The sequence below is a fragment of the Crocodylus siamensis genome, chromosome 1 (genome assembly GCF_052110815.1).
Source record: "Crocodylus siamensis isolate JL-2025a chromosome 1, ASM5211081v1, whole genome shotgun sequence".
Classification (NCBI taxonomy): domain Eukaryota; kingdom Metazoa; phylum Chordata; order Crocodylia; family Crocodylidae; genus Crocodylus; species Crocodylus siamensis.
Genome location: NC_143395.1, coordinates 305339956 through 305357928, shown reverse-complemented (window position 1 = coordinate 305357928; position 17973 = coordinate 305339956). Strand labels below are relative to the sequence as shown.

Below are 17973 nucleotides of genomic sequence, written 5' to 3'. Positions count from 1 at the left end.
CCCAGGATCCCTGTGCACTGGGGATGTGAGAAACAACATATGTGGAACCCAGTTGCATATATAGGTTTTATAGGTCCGGTTACATGGGGATCCTGGGATCAGGGAGCCTCACCCTGATCTTTTGGTCCTAGTATGTCAGGACCTTTAAAAACTGTGTGCAGCCCAGCTATACACATGGGTTTTAGTTATCTACCAGGACTCAAGGGCTGTGGGGTTAGGGTTAGAGCCCTGCCAGGGAGCCCTTTGGGTTTGCTGCCAGGTAGGTAGAGTTGATTGTTTCTCACCATCCAGCACTTGCACACCATGCCTCGGGCTTATTGCTGGCAGTAGCACAACTGGGATCTGATGTTCTCTCCCAACAATCACTATTGCACCATTAAGTGTATGAAATTAAGTTTGGTCCTTATCCGTATGGAATGTTGAAGTGGGAAAAGCTTTGATAAATTCTAGGATAACAACATTGAGAATTGTTATAAAACTTTTAAAACACAGAAACAATATTTTTTCTTGTGGAGATTTGTCTTCCTGTGGAAAAAAGGAAGAGTTACACATACAAGAGAAAATCCTACCTTATGCAGGACATGCTCTTCTCTCTTCTTTATTGCTGATTTTATTACAGGGAATGCTAAAGACATCATAAACTAGAAAGAATGTTTTCAGCAAGTCCTGATGTTCTCCTATATAAAATCAAAAGCTACAAAGAGAAATATCCTGCTTTGTTTAACACATGCTTTCCAAAATGAAAAAGCAAGCACCCAGCAACGATGCAAAGAAAGAACATGCTAAAACAGCTACTTAAAAGCTACTCATTGCAAGAACAATTTTTTAATACAGAGATGTCATGCAGACCATCTCTCCTATAATGCAGTGACATGGAAAACCTACTCCCCCTTTCACATAATATCCCTATGGACAGTACAGCAATTGCTTACATGGAAAAGTAATGGGAAAGTACTTATGTATTTTTAGCTTTATTTTTAATGTAATCAGCAACTGGAGAAGGAGAAACCAACAGCATATAACCTGTCAGCATTCCCTGCAGAGCAGTTTGAGAACTTCTATGCTTAAACATGGATTTAAACATACTGGGCCAAGCTCTGTTGTCAGTGGCCATGTTTAAATGCACGTGGTTACTGTGCATTAATTCAGTACTTTTATAAATGTACAGTAACTAGAGTTACTGTGCAGTAGCACCTGCAAATGCCTATTAGGGATGCTACTGCACACTAGTCTAATAATACCGCGCATTAGTGTATTAGCACCGTTGGTGCTGTGACATGCTACCACACAGTATTATTCGGCTACTGCGTAGTTAGCGTCTTGTGTAGACGTTCAGTTACTCCAAAATTAACACAAGTATAATTCCATTATTAGGAGTTACTCAAAATATATGCCAGCATAGTGGAGACAGGACTGCCTCAACATGTTCTGCTGTTAATTTTATTCAAATCAGATAATTTTTAACTAGGTCACATAGTGAGGTTTTTAAAATCCAGGGAAAGCAACCATAGGCAGTGTATACACTCTCTGCTACAGCTGCTACTCTTAGTCAGGTTGACATTTAAAGACTGTCCTGTCATTAGTAAAGTAGTAGCCAAATTGACCATTTTCTCTTCCAATTGATCTTTGTATAGTGATTTAAGAAAAACAAAAGTATCAGTTTTCTTTTCCTGTCTCTCTGTATTTCTCAGTTGTGTGTGAAACAGGTCATCTATCAGGCTATGATATAATGCAACTGTTTGAAGACCTCAGCCAAAAATTCTGTTACAGTAACATACAAGTACAATCTAAAAATAAAGAACAATGCTTATGAAGAGCATAAGATTAAATTTATTTACAAATATTTCAGCCAGTTGTATTTTTTTAGGTTTTTTCCCCCTGAAGAATCTAGAGTAAAAACACATAATTCAGAAAGGTTAAACACAATGACATTTTGTTGTACCTTGAATGTATTCCTTGTCTTGGTTTTTCCTTTTTGGAAGTTTCTAACATGATAATACATTGCAGCATACTGCTGACAAAGGGTTAACAGTTCATAAAAAGATCATCTGAGAGACATTAGATTTACAAGTATCAGAGACTGTTAGACTGGAGGACGAGGAGGGGTGGTGGGAGAGGGGGGAAGAGAGTGGTAACAAGAATTATCAAATATTTAAAAGTATACAGGGAACATCCCCTGTAAGGGGTAAATCAATTAGTTCTGGCGGACAAGTATTAGCTTTTGAAAATTAGTTACACGTGTAATAACTAGTTATAGCATTTAGAAAGTGACTTTATAGCAAGGTAGACTGAATTTGATAAAAGGAGGTTTTCTTTCTTTATTTTTTTCCATTTAACATAAGCTTTACTGATCTGGACTATATTTTAAGTAGCTAGTTTGATACTCAAAAATCCCCAGCACACATGACAAACTGAATGTTTACAAGTTCAGTTACTCTTGAACTACTCAGCTCACTGCACTGGTGCACATTGTACAGAGCCTTTTAAAAGTAAGCCTCAGCCTATCACAGGGTTATTGAAATTAGTTACTTATCTACAGTATTTGATATAGTCTTTAAAGAAAAGAGAAAATGGCAGAAACTGCTTTACTTTTCCTCTGTGGATAGTCGGTAAAGAGTCTCTCCCAAGTATTCTAGCCTCTCCCTTTGCTCAAGATCCTGGTACAAGCCTTTAGGAACCTTGTTCAGGCCATAAAGTAATCCGTACAAGCAGCCAGCAATGGATCCAGTGGCCGCACTCTCACCTGTAAAATTAAACACAGTAGTGCATCATCCTGTTACAGCCATTTGTAATTGCACAGTATTAAACTGCACTATTCAGGGAGGGAAGCAGCAGCAGCAGATCCAGGAACCCAGCAGAGGCAGCCCAGTCCCCCAGTTTTAGCTGTGCTGCTGGGGCACAGCAAACTCTGATCTCACTGCTTGGTTTCACAGAGTTCTGCCAGAGCTCTGAGTTCACCGGCTGATCGGAGTGGGGGTCTGACAGAGGCTGCTTTTGCATGGCTCTGGAGTCCAGGGGGGAGCACTGTCGCTGCTTACCCTATCCTTTCCCAATGAATTCAGCAGCAGAGGAAAGGAGGGGGATTAACAGTGGCTCAAGCCAGACTTTACACCCAGAGCTCACAGGCAACACAGCCGAAGGGGAACGTAACTGCACCCACTCTGGAGGGAAGCATTAAGTCATTATTCCACTGGCAGGTTTTGTGGTGTCTCAGTGACACTCTTGGAGTAGGAGCTTTAGGACATTCACCAGTCTTAACTGGAATCCCTGCTCTTCTCCCCTGCCACCAGTGCATAATATATTGCACCTGAAAAGAAAGAGAGCTGCTCTGCTTCAGCAGACTATGCTCTTCCCTGTGGCTAATGTGCCTCTTGTCTCTCAGCAGTGACAATTAGCTTTAGCACAGCACCACCTGAACATAGGTGGCTACACCATTTTCCTTTTGTGGGATAGCTTACACAGCAAAGTCAGTGGAGATGTTCCTGTGCCTTGTGCTGTGTAGACATGCTTGCAGAGCCACAAAGCAAAGGTAAACCCTGAGTTTCATGTGTCCCAGCACACAAATTGGCCCCACTATTCCATTCAAAGCAGACTCGGTAGGGGAGATTCCTTGCCCTGCTCTGTGTTAAGAAGAGTACAGACATGGGGAAACTCCCCTTGCTCTTCCAGGGAGGGATTCCCCTTACACAGGGAACCTTGAGCAGGCACCAATCAAGCAGAACTTGTTCTTATGCTCCTGGCACATGCAAAAAAAGTAAACCAAAACAAGCCCCCCGCCCCCTCCCCAAAGTACAAAACAAAAGACAACCTAGTGTTTGCATTTCCTCTGCTGCCTGTGCAGCAGCAGTGAACAACCATGCTGGCATTCCGGATTGTGTTGATTTGCAAACAAGGAAATGGGTGTGCCATTAGCTTCAGAGTGGCAGGGCAAAAAAAAAAAAATCAATTTGCTAAATGGATAAGAGAATAAGACTCATTGCAGCAAGCGACCATGCTTTCCTATTGCTAAGATGGCAACCCATAAATTTGAAGGGTTTCTTAGCAGGGCGTCAAGCTACTGCCCCCTACATTACAAACTACCCAGTTAAATTAAAAAAAAATGGTTTTGAAAGGTAAAGAGCAATGTCTTCTTCATTACAAAAAAGTAATTGAAATAAATTAAAGCAATATATTTGGTAATGTTTGGAAAGATACATGTGGAACCATACAGAAAAATTCCTCAAACACCCATGTGAGTGGCACAGCTGATTGAGCTTAATTGCCGCTGGGAGGGAGGTAGCAGGGTCACCACAACACAATAAGCACTGACTTATTGCTCTTTTCCTTTAAGGAAGAAAACATATGCTCAGAAATATCTCCCTTAATTTAAAGAGCCCTTGACGTGCAACACATCATCATTGTTACCTCATTATTAGATAGGAAGAGCAACTCCAGAAACATCTGTTTATGGTGCAAAATCTTTGGGAGGCAGAATGTATCTTACTCTAACACATTAGGGAATGGTTAGCAATTTAAAACAGGTAATTGCAATAATACACACACTCAGACACTGAAACTATCTATGACAGCTTGGGGTCAGATCTTGTGAGCTCTCACCAGCTAGCCAGGTTTGAGCTACAATGGCATCACAAGCCCAGTATCCATTGGATGTCTCAGTGGAGCTGGTGGTTCAGATGGTGGCCCCACTTCCCTTTGAGCCAATACTGACCTAAAAGCTGTGCACAGAACTAGGGGGCAAAGTGCTGCTGGAGGAGCTGTCTTTTGCAAACCAGACACATGAACCATTCGAGCACCTTAAAGAGCAGGTGGCATTTTTCTCAAGACTAAGGATGCCAAACTTACATCCTAGCTGGGTGTGCTGGCCAGGGTTGGGGCCCTCCCATGCACAAGGGTGGGAGTGAAGCATGTGGGCTGGGTAGGGTACAGTTAATTGGTGGGTACCTGAGAACCGGATAAAACTGCCTGGCAGGCTGGATGCAGCCATGGGCCGTATTTTACCCACCTTGTCCTAGCCAAATCCCAACTCAGGTAAATTCAGCTTACCTGAATCCTTCCTGCTGTTTTTACTGGACACAATAAACTTTTTCTTTCCCTGCCCAGACCCCTTGTGTGGTCAAATAATTGCTATCCTAGAGATGGATGAAGCAAAACTCGTACCAAGACATCCTTGATGCATGTCAAAGGTAGGCTGTGAAGCTTAATATTTGCACAGCACTTTCAGAACCTTAAATGACAGGTGCTGTTACAATAGTAATAATAATGATGTAAAGCTGCTATGATAGTAATAATACACAACCGTAGGTTTCATTTTCTCAGATTTCCTGTTGAGGTATTTCTTCCAACAAGACAAACATGTCTCGTTTAAACTTCACATTTCTTGCAGCAATGATAATTTTGCCCTTTAAACCCTGAGGGATTCAAATATGTGATGTTATAAAGGAACACTCACCACCGTGGAACATGGCACGGTTGCAAAGTTCTGTCCAGTCACCTCCACATCCTAAAATAGCATCATACGCAATCATGGGAGCATCATGCCCTCTTCTTCCACCTCGGCCTTCTGAACTCCACCTCCTGTAAGTCTGAAGGAATAACTACAGCGTCAGTTGTTTGAGTTCTAAGCAGCTGTTCAGTAGTTCTTCTGCTGGGAAACACAGGCCAACGGCATAACTAGGGGTGGGTGAGAGGGGCACAAAGCCCCAGATGCCGACTTAGGAGGAGGGGTGTCAAAATTGCCCCCCAGCAGCAGAAGCAGCCCCGCAGAGTTGCTCTTGCAGCAGCAGTCAGGGCATAAACATCAAACCACTGCTGCTTTAAGAAAGAGAGCTGGGGCAGGCAAAACATGCAGCAGCAACCATCAGGGACTGTTTTGGGCAAGACTTTCGTTCTCCCCCTGCACGCCATCCTCAGCTCTCAGCACTGCGCTCCCCACCCCACTCCCATTCTCCTGCAGGGTTTGCCCAGGGCAAAATCCCTACTCATTACACCACTGACACAGGCCCCTAGAAGATGGATCCAATCCCACCTTTCAGAGGAAGTTCCTACCTCGTTATTTTACTTGACATATTGGAGGGGTCCCTCTTACCTTCCCATATACAAAATACAACTGCAACATGAAGTTTTGCATATATTATTTTTCACAGCCTTATATAACTGCCAAACTCTCTGTTCCTCCATGGGATGCTTGCTTTCAGAAGGAACACTTCCCTCAGTGATGGACAAAGCCATCTGTGACAACAGCAGTGATTTGCCACACTTTTGGACAGGAAGAAACAGAAAGCACTTGCAAATACTTTACAGGCTAAATTCTTGACCCAATTTGACTGACAGATTTCAAGAAGAGGATCACATTAGAGTCTAATTTTATATCTTGAAAGTTCATACTGTCTTGGAAATTGGAAGTGGAAGAGACTTAAGAGGTTGTCTTGCCCTTTTCTGTGCCACTGAGAAATTGTTGTTTCTTCACCCAGTCACATATTCTCAGTTTAATCCAATCCAGTTTTAAATGGGACTTTCTCCACTTTTTTCATAGATTTCATAGACATTAGGGCTGGAAGGGACCTCGGGAGATCATCGAGTCCAGCCCCCTGCCCAAAGGGCAGGAAGTCAGCTGGGGTCATAGGATCCCAGCAAGATAAGCATCCAATTTACTCTTGAAGGTGTTCAATGTAGGTGCTTGAACCACCTCTGCTGGCAGACTGTTCCAGACCTTGGGGGCTTGGACAGTAAAGAAATTCTTCCTTATGTCCAGCCTGAAACGGTCTTGCAGGAGTTTGTGACCGTTCGACCTCGTCATCCCTTGGGGCGCTCTGGTGAACAAACGTTCCCCCAGATCCTGGTGGTCACCCCTGATAAACTTATAGGGGGCCATCAGATTACCCCTGAGCCTGTGCTTTTCCAGGCTAAAGAGTCCCATGGCTCTCAGCCTGTCATTGTAAGATCTGTTTTCCTGACCTCTGATCATGCGCGTGGCTCTCCTCTGGACTCTCTCAAGCTTCTCCACATCCTTTTTGAATTGTGGAGCCCAAAACTGGACTTCATCAATACATTTTTTAAAATGGGTCAGTTTTTGAACATTTTAAGTTTTCTTTCTGACCCTTCTCTGCCCCTGCTCCTATAAACACTGGTCAGCATGAGAATGAAAATTATTTCTGAGTGCAAGAGGCAGATTTCCTTTTCAGCAACAAAAAGACCTGGGCTCTCAGAATGGGCCATGCAGGACTCAAGTTTTGCCTGTCCATAATTCCCAAGTGTAACAAAATCCACCTGCTCCTCTTATACAGTATAATAAGCATTTGACTTACCAGATAGCCTGCAAGCCTGTATTTTGCCTTAGATTACAAGATGGTAACTTGAATTTTTCCAGAGCTAAATTTGACCGTTAGGTTCTGTGGCGCACAGAAAACCTCCTCTTGCTTTCGTTTTCATTTCAGCTTCATAAATTTATATTCTATACCCCTCCCTGCTACACAAACTTCTATGCTAGAGATGACAGTATCTGAGGCAGGAATGCAGTTTCACTTCCTCTTTGTTTGTATGTTTGTAAGCAATAAGCAGCATCCATCTGCTGGTATGATCCTATCACACCAGAATGTAAGGCTTCTGTTCAGGTGTGCAGATATTTAAGGCTTTAGCCGATTCCTGTGGAGTAGTACTAACTCACATGTATAGTCCCACTGGAAGCAAAAGGACTATTCACAGAAGTGCTATGCTGGTTGCAAGTTGCAGACATCTCAGGTGTCACTCATTTGAGTTTTGAAGGTACCTAAATGCTCTACACAAATTTAGTGGCTCTTCACTTTCACTGTTGAAAATTATTAGATTGGGAACAGATAATTATGGAATTGAAGCAATAGAAAATAATTCACGCTACAGGGATGCATCCTAAGTTCCTTGCATGAATAATTGTTTGCTCTCCCACGTTTTGAATCTTCATCATGTAACGTGTCCAGCCGTGGAATCTTGACAACCTGAGAGGAGTGCTCCAAGAGCCAAGCCGCAGAGCAAGAGGGAACTTCCCCTTCTTTCCAGTTGTACAGTTTATGTAACACTCTTTTTAACACCCAAACTTAAATGTAAAGTAACTTGTCTTATATATACCCACTGCCTATTTATCTATGCCCTCAGAGGTCATATCCAGATGAGCATGGCTGTGTGGTATGGCCACATACCACACATTCAGTTGTTTTCCACGCTGCAAGGGAGCAGCATGGGGGTCTTTTTTTTGACCCCTGGATATTCAGGTGTAAAAAAACAACCATGGGGGGGGTAAAAAAAAAAGTGAAGTAGCACACTGCCCCACTCAAAACCAGAGCCTAGTTGGCTGGAGCCACACTACTGCTGCTAGCTAGGCTCCGTGTGGCAGGATTGCCACCGCTGCAGCCCTGGGAGGCCCCAGAACCCCAGGTAAGGCTGCTGGAGCCAACTCTGTGCTGGCCCCAACCTCCCCTACCCCACCTGGGGCAACTTGCTGTACACCAGAGGTATAGGCAGATTAATACATGGGCCCATGGGACCAAGGCCCAGGGGCCCCTGGATGCTTGAGTTCCCTCAGGAAATGGTGGGTTTCCCCTTGCAGGCAGGCAGCATTCCAGTCTGCAAGAGGTCCTGCTTGAGGCTGCCAGAAGCAGGATGCAGGGGCATGGGGGCCCACATGCACATTCATGGACAGCATGGAGAGCAGCTCCCTGTAGGTAGATCTATGGAGGGGAAGAGGTGTGGGGGAGGGAAGGGATGTATCAGGGACAGATTGAGGCCCTCAGGCCCCAGAGCTAGGGAGGGAGTGGGACAGGGGCTGGAGGCAGTGCCCAGCCAGGGTGGTGCCTTGGACCCAGGGCCAGGTCAGGGAGCAGGATAGAGCCATGGGCAGCTCATCCAGCAACCACAGGGGGGGTGGGGAGAGTGGAAATGAGAAAGGGGCCAGCTCCCCGCCACTGTGTGCACCGACCCAGGGGCCCCGCTGGCCACACACCCTCTGCCCATCCCCTGCAGCAATGTGGGTGATGAATTATGCTTCCCATTGCCAGGTGGGCAGGGGACATACAGCCAGTGTGGGGCCCCCAAGGTGAAGGCAGCAGGGCAGAGAGCCCCAAGCCCACAGCAGACAGCCCATATCCACCCTCACCCCATTCGGCTTCACTCTGTTCCAGTCATGGGGGCGGGGTGCGGAGAGAGCTGTGGGAAGAGGCAGTAGTGTGCCACCCAGTCCAGCTGGGTCCTCCCAGCCTCCCCCATGGGACATGAAGGCCCACCTTGCCCTTGGCAGCAGCAGCACCAGGAGGGGAAGGGGCCCCTCCCCCTGCTGGTGTCCCCACTTGGGTGTGTGGGGCCTCCAATTTTCTGCTTGCCAAGGGCCCCAGTAAATCTTAAATCAGCCACTGCCCAGAGGGCAAGTGGCACAAGGTGTGCTGCTGCTAGTTGTCCCCAGGGAACCAAATGACCATGCACATGTGGACACAGCCAGAGAGGGTTAATTCCCTTGCATTACTCCCCAAGGTTCTGAGTGGTTTGAAGATTTAAAAAATAGCCCTTTATCTAACATGAACTCTTTGTTTCTTACTGAACTGAAGCATATTTATTTTTATGAATAAAAAGGGTCTATGCAAACTATTTAAAGAAATTCATTGAGCTGTATGGGCCTAATATACAAAGCTTGTGGAGTTAGTGTGTGCACATTCACATGGGGATTTTCCATATAAAAAAAAATGCACCCAGATTTTTAGTGTGACATTCTGGCCTTGCACATTCCTCTTTATTGGTGCACCATAAAACAGGAGTTGGCAACATTTTCCCGGCCTAGGCCAAAGCTTACAATCTAGCTCCCTGTCACTGGCTACAACTATCCACTGATCCTGGAGACCTCAAGCTGCCTTCTCACCTTCGCTGCCAATACCTAGACCCTCTGCAGCAAGGTAAGCACAGGCAGGAGAGAACAGCAGGAGGCTGCTGTGGATGGGACTGGTGGCTCAATGTAGCTCCATGCTACCCAATCCTCTGTATGACCTGGGCCATATTAGACCACTCTGGAATGGATCCAATCTTTTTATGGTCCAATCCAGCCCCAGGACCATAGATTGCTGACCTCTGCTAAAGAAGGATACACCACTGTAGTTCAATACACAACTGGCACACTGAAAGGCGTGCAGGAAAGAATCAAATGCAATTTTATTTTGAAAAGAAATTACACAGTTTCTACATGCATTTTCTATCCATTACTCAAGATTAAATATACTCAATTTACCAGGAAAAATGGAAATTTTCCATCAGTCCTGCTGACAAGCCTGGACTCAGAGTTAAGGAAGGATCTTTCTTTAGGTGCATGATTATCAAAGGCTCTGTAGGGCTAACGTAGTTACACAGGTGTAAGTGAAGGCAGAATTTGTCCTTGTAATTTGAATCCTGTCAACTATTTTCTTGGTAATAAGTGAGGAAGAATATTATTCGCCGCCAGTCTCTCATATAATAGCTGTGTTGACTCTATAATACTGGCAGGAGCAAAAACTAGTAAAAACCTTACTGGCACTAAAATAAGAAAATATGACTGAATGCAACCTTTCTCTGTGTGTGCACAGAACACAGGTGTTTTTTTATTATTCATCATCAATCCATCTTTTACTGGCATCATTCACCATGTATTTGAGCCCCTAGAAAGTTTACACAGTTACTTCTCAGAATAGTCTGGGAGGATTGATTTATGGGGAAAGGTGACAAGAACTGCATATTTATTGCTTGGCTGCTAAATGGGGAACATGAGAAGTGTCTGCAAATATTGGAAAGTTGTAAACACCAAGGAAGGAGAGGCATTTCTTAGCTTGGTTCAAGGAGATCTAGCTAGAAGTAGCAGGTTTAAAGAGAAATAAAAAAGACTATGAAATAGGTTCTCATGGAAAGTAGTAAAATACTACTGGAGAAGAATCAGTGAAGGGAACAAGAAAGTGGTCCAACAAGTGGACTAAAATGCCAGGTACAGACATTACACTTATATCAGTATAAGTGATTGGAAACTAGTCCACACCCGTAACAGAACAGAAATTCAGCACACAGACTGATTTAAAAATGGCAGAATCCAGTCTAAGATTTCCACACACTCCACCCAAGGGCAAACGTGTGCTCTGTTCACTACCGCTCTAAACTATGCTGCTTACAAAAAACTGTGTTAACTTAGATTGATTCTGCCTCGAGCTTTTTGAAAGCCTGTACCTAGTCCACATGGCAATTTTCTAAGGGCAACCTAATTTAGCGACGATCAGGCACCTTTTAAAACTGTAATTTCTATGTCTTTTCCATCTTTAATAGCTATTTCTCATTACAATTTGGTTCTCAATATTGCACATTTCCTGGACGTTAAAATACCTGGCTAGCATGATATTTTCACCTACTGCATTCCTCCATGCATCTTTTTCCACATGTTCACATTGCAACCATTTATGTTACCCTACAGGTTAAACAACAGTGGAACGTTTTTTTTCTTGGCAAAGACACAAGAATCACTCAGGAAGCATCTGCATTTATAAGTAATTTCAGATTGCTGGAAATGTTTCTATTAGTAAAGACTTTACCTGAGAACGTTTTAAATTTACATTTGCAATTTATTTATTTTTTTACCTTTTCTCTCTCTTCTGCATCATAATTATCAGGAAAGCTTGGTTTATTCTGATTTTCTTCATTGATTTCTCTTTCCTCCAAATAAAACTGCCATTTGGCTTCAAAGTAAAACCAGTGCTCCTGATATTCTGAAGATAAAAGCAAATTAATAAAGTAATAGTCCACCTTGACCAGAGTCTCAGGTGCACTTAATGTGTAAAGAAAACAGAACAGTGTTGATCTAGTTATTTTTACAGAGATGTAACTTTAACAGTTCACACAATACAAGTGATGTATTTTTTAAAAAAGGATCAAAACTGAGTATTTGGTTTATTACACGAGTACTAACAGGTTGGAAACATGAAAAAGAAAAAAAGGAGGGGAGGCCATTAAAAACTAAGAACTAGTGTTACCATAATAATTTCCTACAACTGAAAATAAATAGCATGATACAAGAATAAGAATGCTTAGTGAAAAAGTAAACTAATGATTAGAACAACAGGTATGCCAACTTTTTGTCCCTATATTATGGATAAAAGGGGTGTAAAAAGGCTTAGGTTTTTTTCTGGTTTTGCCTTTAAATCATACTGTTCTTTCCCATTTACTTTAGAAATATGAGGAACTTCAAGTCTTACCTTTCCTGGTTTTACCAGAAGACTTAATGGATATCACAGAGAAGTGGACTAAAGACCTTTTCCCCCATTGTTTGAGTTAAACAAATTTTGAGAATACCAATTAGAAAGCATTAAGTTAAAGCATCCTGAATATGAATTGTATCCTATCTATTCCTCAGATTTTACAGTTATGATTTCTCATGAGTCTACTAGCTTTTCCTCTAAGAAATAACTAAGTGAGAAAACCAGAACTTTCCACAGTTGTATATTGAATTCTATATATAAACAGGAAGAAAACCTTTTAGGCTTTCTTTATATATACCCAACCCTTTTTCTGTTTTCATGTCACTTTAAGCACCATGAGTCCCTAATCATATAAAATTTTCATGTGCTTACTTTAACAATTCCCCTTAAGTTAACCTTTACACAAATGTTTAAGTCCAAACCAATTCAATAAAGCAATTAAAGGTACCTAGAACCAAGATTGCTTGGGTCATCAATCCCAATCCCTTGCAATTGCAGGTAACTATAAAACAGATGTCAAATCCAAAAGAGTCTAGGAAAACATCCAGCCAGCCCCTCTCACTCACCAGAAACTGCAAAGCAGGCTTCCAGCATCCAATAACATATAAGCACCAAGTTCAATGGCATAGGTACTAGGACTGGAATGGCTCTTATGGGCCATCAACTCCAGTTCCTTGAATTTTCAGGCAATCATTTACTGAAGAATCCCCAGAATCAACACTTCAAACCACTACACAATTGCAAACTAGGATCTTGACTACATACCCCTCCACAAGGCCTCCAAAAGTAAGTAAGTGTGCCATAGAAAGAGAGACTAAGAGCCACTAATGACTTTGACAAGAGGCAAATCTTGACAGGGTGAAATATTTACAGAGCAGCAAGAGGGACATGATCATTTGAACATGGGCAATTCAGTAGTATAGTTCTTGTTCAAGTGTGTGGAGCAGCACTACTGCTCCAAATTAAGTACACACAAAGTCTGACTTCTACTTCAATGACTTCCCTATCAACGCCTCAGAGCCAGATAGAAAACAAGGGACCATGCATGTGTAACAGTTACTTTTCTAAATGAAACAATTTGATTTTCTATTCTCTTGCAGAGTTCCTCATAATGAATTAATATCCTTAAAACGCTTCACCTCCTTTTAAAGAATAACAGTGGTTTATATATGCTGTTATCTGGTACATGGTGGTTGCTTCCCAAGCTCCCACAACCCAGCAGAAAGAACAGGAACACACTTCTACCAGAGTCTACTGCAATCCTTATGCTGAAGTAGCTTCCAGATTGGTGGGGCAGGAAAGATTTGATTTCCCCATAATGTTTCCTTGCCCCAAACCCAGGACTGCTGCTAGAGGGAAAAAACTGAGTAACTGTTCAGCTACTCCAGGCCCTTACTTGAGACTGAGAGAAATGGCATTTGCTGACTTTGTCAGTCCTTAAAAACATGGCTAGTATCTTGCTTAGCACACCTTAAGTTACTTCTATCATAGTATAGAAAGCCCAAGTAGCGTCTTGATGAGATATTCATTTATGTTTGAAAAAGCGAAGGTTAAAATGTATTCCTAGCCATAAAGCTCAGATGAGTATTTTAACAAAAAGTACATTACAGAAAAAGCAGTACAGGCTTAAATAAACACACAACTTACTAAATGACCTGATGATTTTAAAACTCAAAAAAGTCTGGTATTTTTAAAGATGCCTTCTTGCTTTTCTGTTGCGCTCATAACAGTACCATCCTAATGTCTCAACTCAAAAGCATTAATGAACCCTGTAGGAGCCCTGTAAGTTAGATAAATACTATTAACTTCATTTTACAGATGGAAAAACTCAGGGTTTAAGTGATAGTCCTCTCATAGGGGAGATCTGTGGCCAAACCAGAAATTAAACCCAGACTATCCAAGCAGCTTTCCCCTCTGGGTGCCATTCCTTGACCCTTACTTGGGCTCAATACTTAATGACACTACGCAAGCATCCATATAGAGATCAGTGGGACTACACACAGAAGTAATTGCAATTTGATACTGGGCAAGGGCTAATGAATTGGACTTTGCAACTAAATGTTTCTCATTGTCTTTGCAATTGAACCAAAAAAAGATTCTAAGAATTGGTTTTCCTAAAATGGAGGACTCTATTCAGTAGAAATCCTCTGCAGCACATCTCAGCAGCCAAGAGGGCTTGACCTCGATACAGAAAATTCTTTCCTTGAATCCAAAATAGCACTAGGTTCCACAATGCCAAAGTTACATAGTGCATGCTTCAGGAGCCCCACATATCTCTACACAGCGGTGGGTTCACCCTGGATAGAGTGACAGGACCCTTCTGTAAAGGCAAGTCAAAGAGAAACCTATATATGCTAATCCCGCACCTGCTGTCCCTAGTACTAGCTTAAAGAATAATAATAACCTCCAAGCAGAACAGGTTCCACTAAAAGCATTCTGTGCATTTCAGAAAGCCTTCCCATTTGTTCTGTCATGTTCAGAGGAACAATTAGATAACTTAGATAACCCTTTTGTTTTTTGAATGGTCCAAGCAGGGTTTTCTATGGAGTCTCATCATTCTTGATAACCATCCCCCATAGCTCTTTAGAAAAGATGGAAAACCTCTTTGCTTCACTTTTAGAGATACATCCTAGTTATGCCAATTTGTTCACATTGGAATAGGACTGATATAAATACAATGATCCTAGGCAAACAGTCAGTAGGCAGCTATTAAGCACAAAGGTATTATATACTCAGGTAAAGTAAAATAATCTCTTTCAGCAGTCCTATTTCATTCAACTGCTTTATACAGCAGTATAACTAGGATGCCTCCCAAATATGTGAACAGAATAGCAACAACCGAGATTTTAATATCCAGACAAAGAGTGAATTAATGATTTATCTAATGCATGCATCTTCAGCTGGGTTAGGGACTTCCACTGGAAAATTAGGAATAGCTATGATTTTGATCATAGTGATCATGCGAGTTTGTTTTCCTATATAATTTGATGTAGGGCAGCTGAAACAGCTTGAACTGCAGCATGCATTTTACAATTGAAATGCTTGCAAGTATATTTCCTATTTTGTAATGAACTCTATAAAGCTTATGGTTATTGTTATACTTCTACTTTTTATATATTGCCACCAGTGTGGCAGGCAACTTCCCAAATATATAAAAATAAGATTCTGTCTGAACAGCTTACAGGATAAACAGATGAGGTGGGAAGACAACATGCAGACACAGGACAGACTATGAAGTAATAAAAGCAGGATAGCTGAGCAGTGAAATTTACTGGGTATGGTTATAGTTGATTTTTAAAAAACATTTTAGTTACCTGCCATGTGTCGAATGGTCTTTTTGCAATATTCTTCTGCCATTGGAACCACCTTCATCATGTCTCTTCCCCACTGTACTAATGGTTTTCCTTGAATTGCATACGATATGAATAGGGCTGTACACAGAGACCCTAAAAAGCCTAAAGTGAATAAATTGGCATTAATAATTACCACCTGTATCTCTACCATGGTATTAATGAAGACATCCTTGGCCTATCCCCAGTGAAATTATTACTAGGTGTGTCATAGCTCTAGGATTGTTTAACAAATATATATTACCTAATCTGTCTATTTACAGGCTGGCACATGGCACAGTCAGACTTTTGGCTGCTGTGTGGTGCTTACTGGGTAACAACTTATTTCACATGAGGGAGCTCCTGTTTTCCTTGGTATAATATGACAGAAATTTATGTAATTATGTGAGTTATGTAAATAAACATGATGGCTTTGTGTGATACTGAAAATCTTTTCATTTAAGTCGCATTAAATAACTGACCTGGACAAAGCAGTTCAATTACATTTTAAACAGCAAAGATTTCTCAGGGTGATATATTTTATTGGACCAACTGCATAGCTGGAGTAGAGTTAGATAAGATTTAACTGGCTTCATGCAACTTGCAGATATTAGGTGTATCATTGTTTCTAGTGAAGTCTATTCTACACTGCTGTTATGCATGCTTTATTTTACTTGACTGCTGACAGACATTCAGTTTAATGGGATCTGATTCATGATCAGCCACATGTTCAATTTAAAGCATGATACTAAGGAGCCACAAAATTGTTGCATATAATATGTGGAATAGGTTTGTGGCTTGTTTACTGTATTGGCATGCCTTAAATTGACTTGAACACTTGGCCTCATTGCTATTTAAGGCAGAATTACCCTGTTATTTGCATCTTAAATGTAACAGGTCAGGAGTCTTCGGGTTTTATTTGCCTTAAGGAGATAACTGTGCAAGTAAATTTTGTTGCATGGTTGCATCTAACTCTTAACATTTGACTATGGTCAAGAATTTATTTTTCTTTCAAGTTAAACTCATCGTTTGGTTGAGTCAGAGCTTTATTTGTTTGTTTTCTTATACCTGCTTGAGATTTTTGAGGTAGTTTTTAAATACAGGAAAAATATTGAGTACAAAATTCACTATAAGGTTTTGAAACCAGTCCGGTCATTTTACATACCTAACTAAGCAAAGCACTACAGTTTATGCTTAACTTCAAGGATGCAAATCAATATCACTGCTCACAGTCTAAGCCAAGCATTGCTCTTAAAAGGTGCAGACAGAAATTACATTTGCTGTGCAATTGGCCCCTTGAAAGTGTTCTGCAGCTGTGCCCTAACAGAAGAGCACATCTGCAGGGCACTGACTGCAGGACAAATTAACCCTCATTGTATGAAGATTCAGATGAAGGCACTTCAAAGCAGAGTGCCTTTATTAACTTGTGTCTGCCCGGGCAGCCGAGCTGCTACAGCTCAGCCCTGCCCCCAGGTTTGGCTCAGGATGGGAGAGGAGGGAGAAGGGAGAGAGGGGAGCTCAGGGTGGTATTTTACCAGTCTTCTGTTGGAGTGGAGGCACGTGGACGGGAGCCTCCCGAGGCTACCCTCATGTCCCTTCTCCTTTCCATTCCTGCCCTACCATCCTAAGATAGCGAGGGGGGGGGAGGGGGAAGAGGGCTCTGGGAAGAGGCTGCCAACATGCAGTCTCTGACTGTATCAACTCCATATTGGAGCTTGAACCCTCACCCTTCCAACCCAACAGATGTTATTTGGGGGATCAGTCTAATTCATCACATTTTCTGTGAAGCACTATATAAGTTAGACTGGGGACCTGCACTTCTGTCTGTGTCTTAAGCAACTTGTTGGATCAGGGCTTTAATACTTACTGTTCCTCAACAATTTTTTTGCCATTCATTATTTTTGAAGCGTCTCAGCTCCCTAACTATGACATGACTATGTTCTTTCCTTGAGCTATCAGGGAGAGGCAATGTACAATAACAAGGATGGCACTTACTGCTGGGGGGGATATGTTTTTTTTTTTCAAGGATGTCAAAACAGAACGGCTGATCTTTCAGAATGCTACATTTGTTTTGGTTTAGCTAAGTCTGATTTCTTCAAGCCACACAGATTTGGAAATATCCTGACAACCAACCAATTTGTTTCCCTTCCTAACCATATGAAAATGATCACTGTGGCAAGAATCATAAAAATAAAGATATCATTACCTCCAAAACAGTGAAATCTGGATAAATTCAAATGTTAAATTTGATCATGAAAGTAACAAGCAAATTGTTTAGGCATTTCAAGTGGTTTTCTAGCCATTCTATAGCTAGAGATTTCATGGATGTGTATCTAACATACACCTCACTGCACGCAAGTATCAAACCAGGACCCTGGAGTCTGCAAATACAGCAGATTTTGACAAGACAGTTATTGGGAGCT

At 42.0% G+C, this 17973-nt stretch overlaps 1 protein-coding gene across 2 annotated transcripts in view; it reads right to left on the bottom strand.

The window, feature by feature from the left end:
- The window catches only part of ADPRHL1 (ADP-ribosylhydrolase like 1), a 46496-nt gene that overhangs the window by 18244 nt on the left and 10279 nt on the right, over positions 1-17973 (bottom strand). Inside the window, exons 4-7 of one of the 2 annotated variants that reach the window (XM_090021825.1) lie at positions 15536-15676; positions 11605-11732; positions 5450-5582; positions 2590-2743 (exon numbers count right to left, since the gene is read on the bottom strand). In XM_090021825.1, coding sequence (XP_089877951.1) covers positions 2590-2743; positions 5450-5582; positions 11605-11732; positions 15536-15676 — 556 coding nt within the window. Of the gene's footprint in view, positions 1-1807; positions 2744-5449; positions 5583-11604; positions 11733-15535; positions 15677-17973 lie in introns of those variants that run through there. The other variant, XM_090021835.1, reaches the window with a different exon arrangement.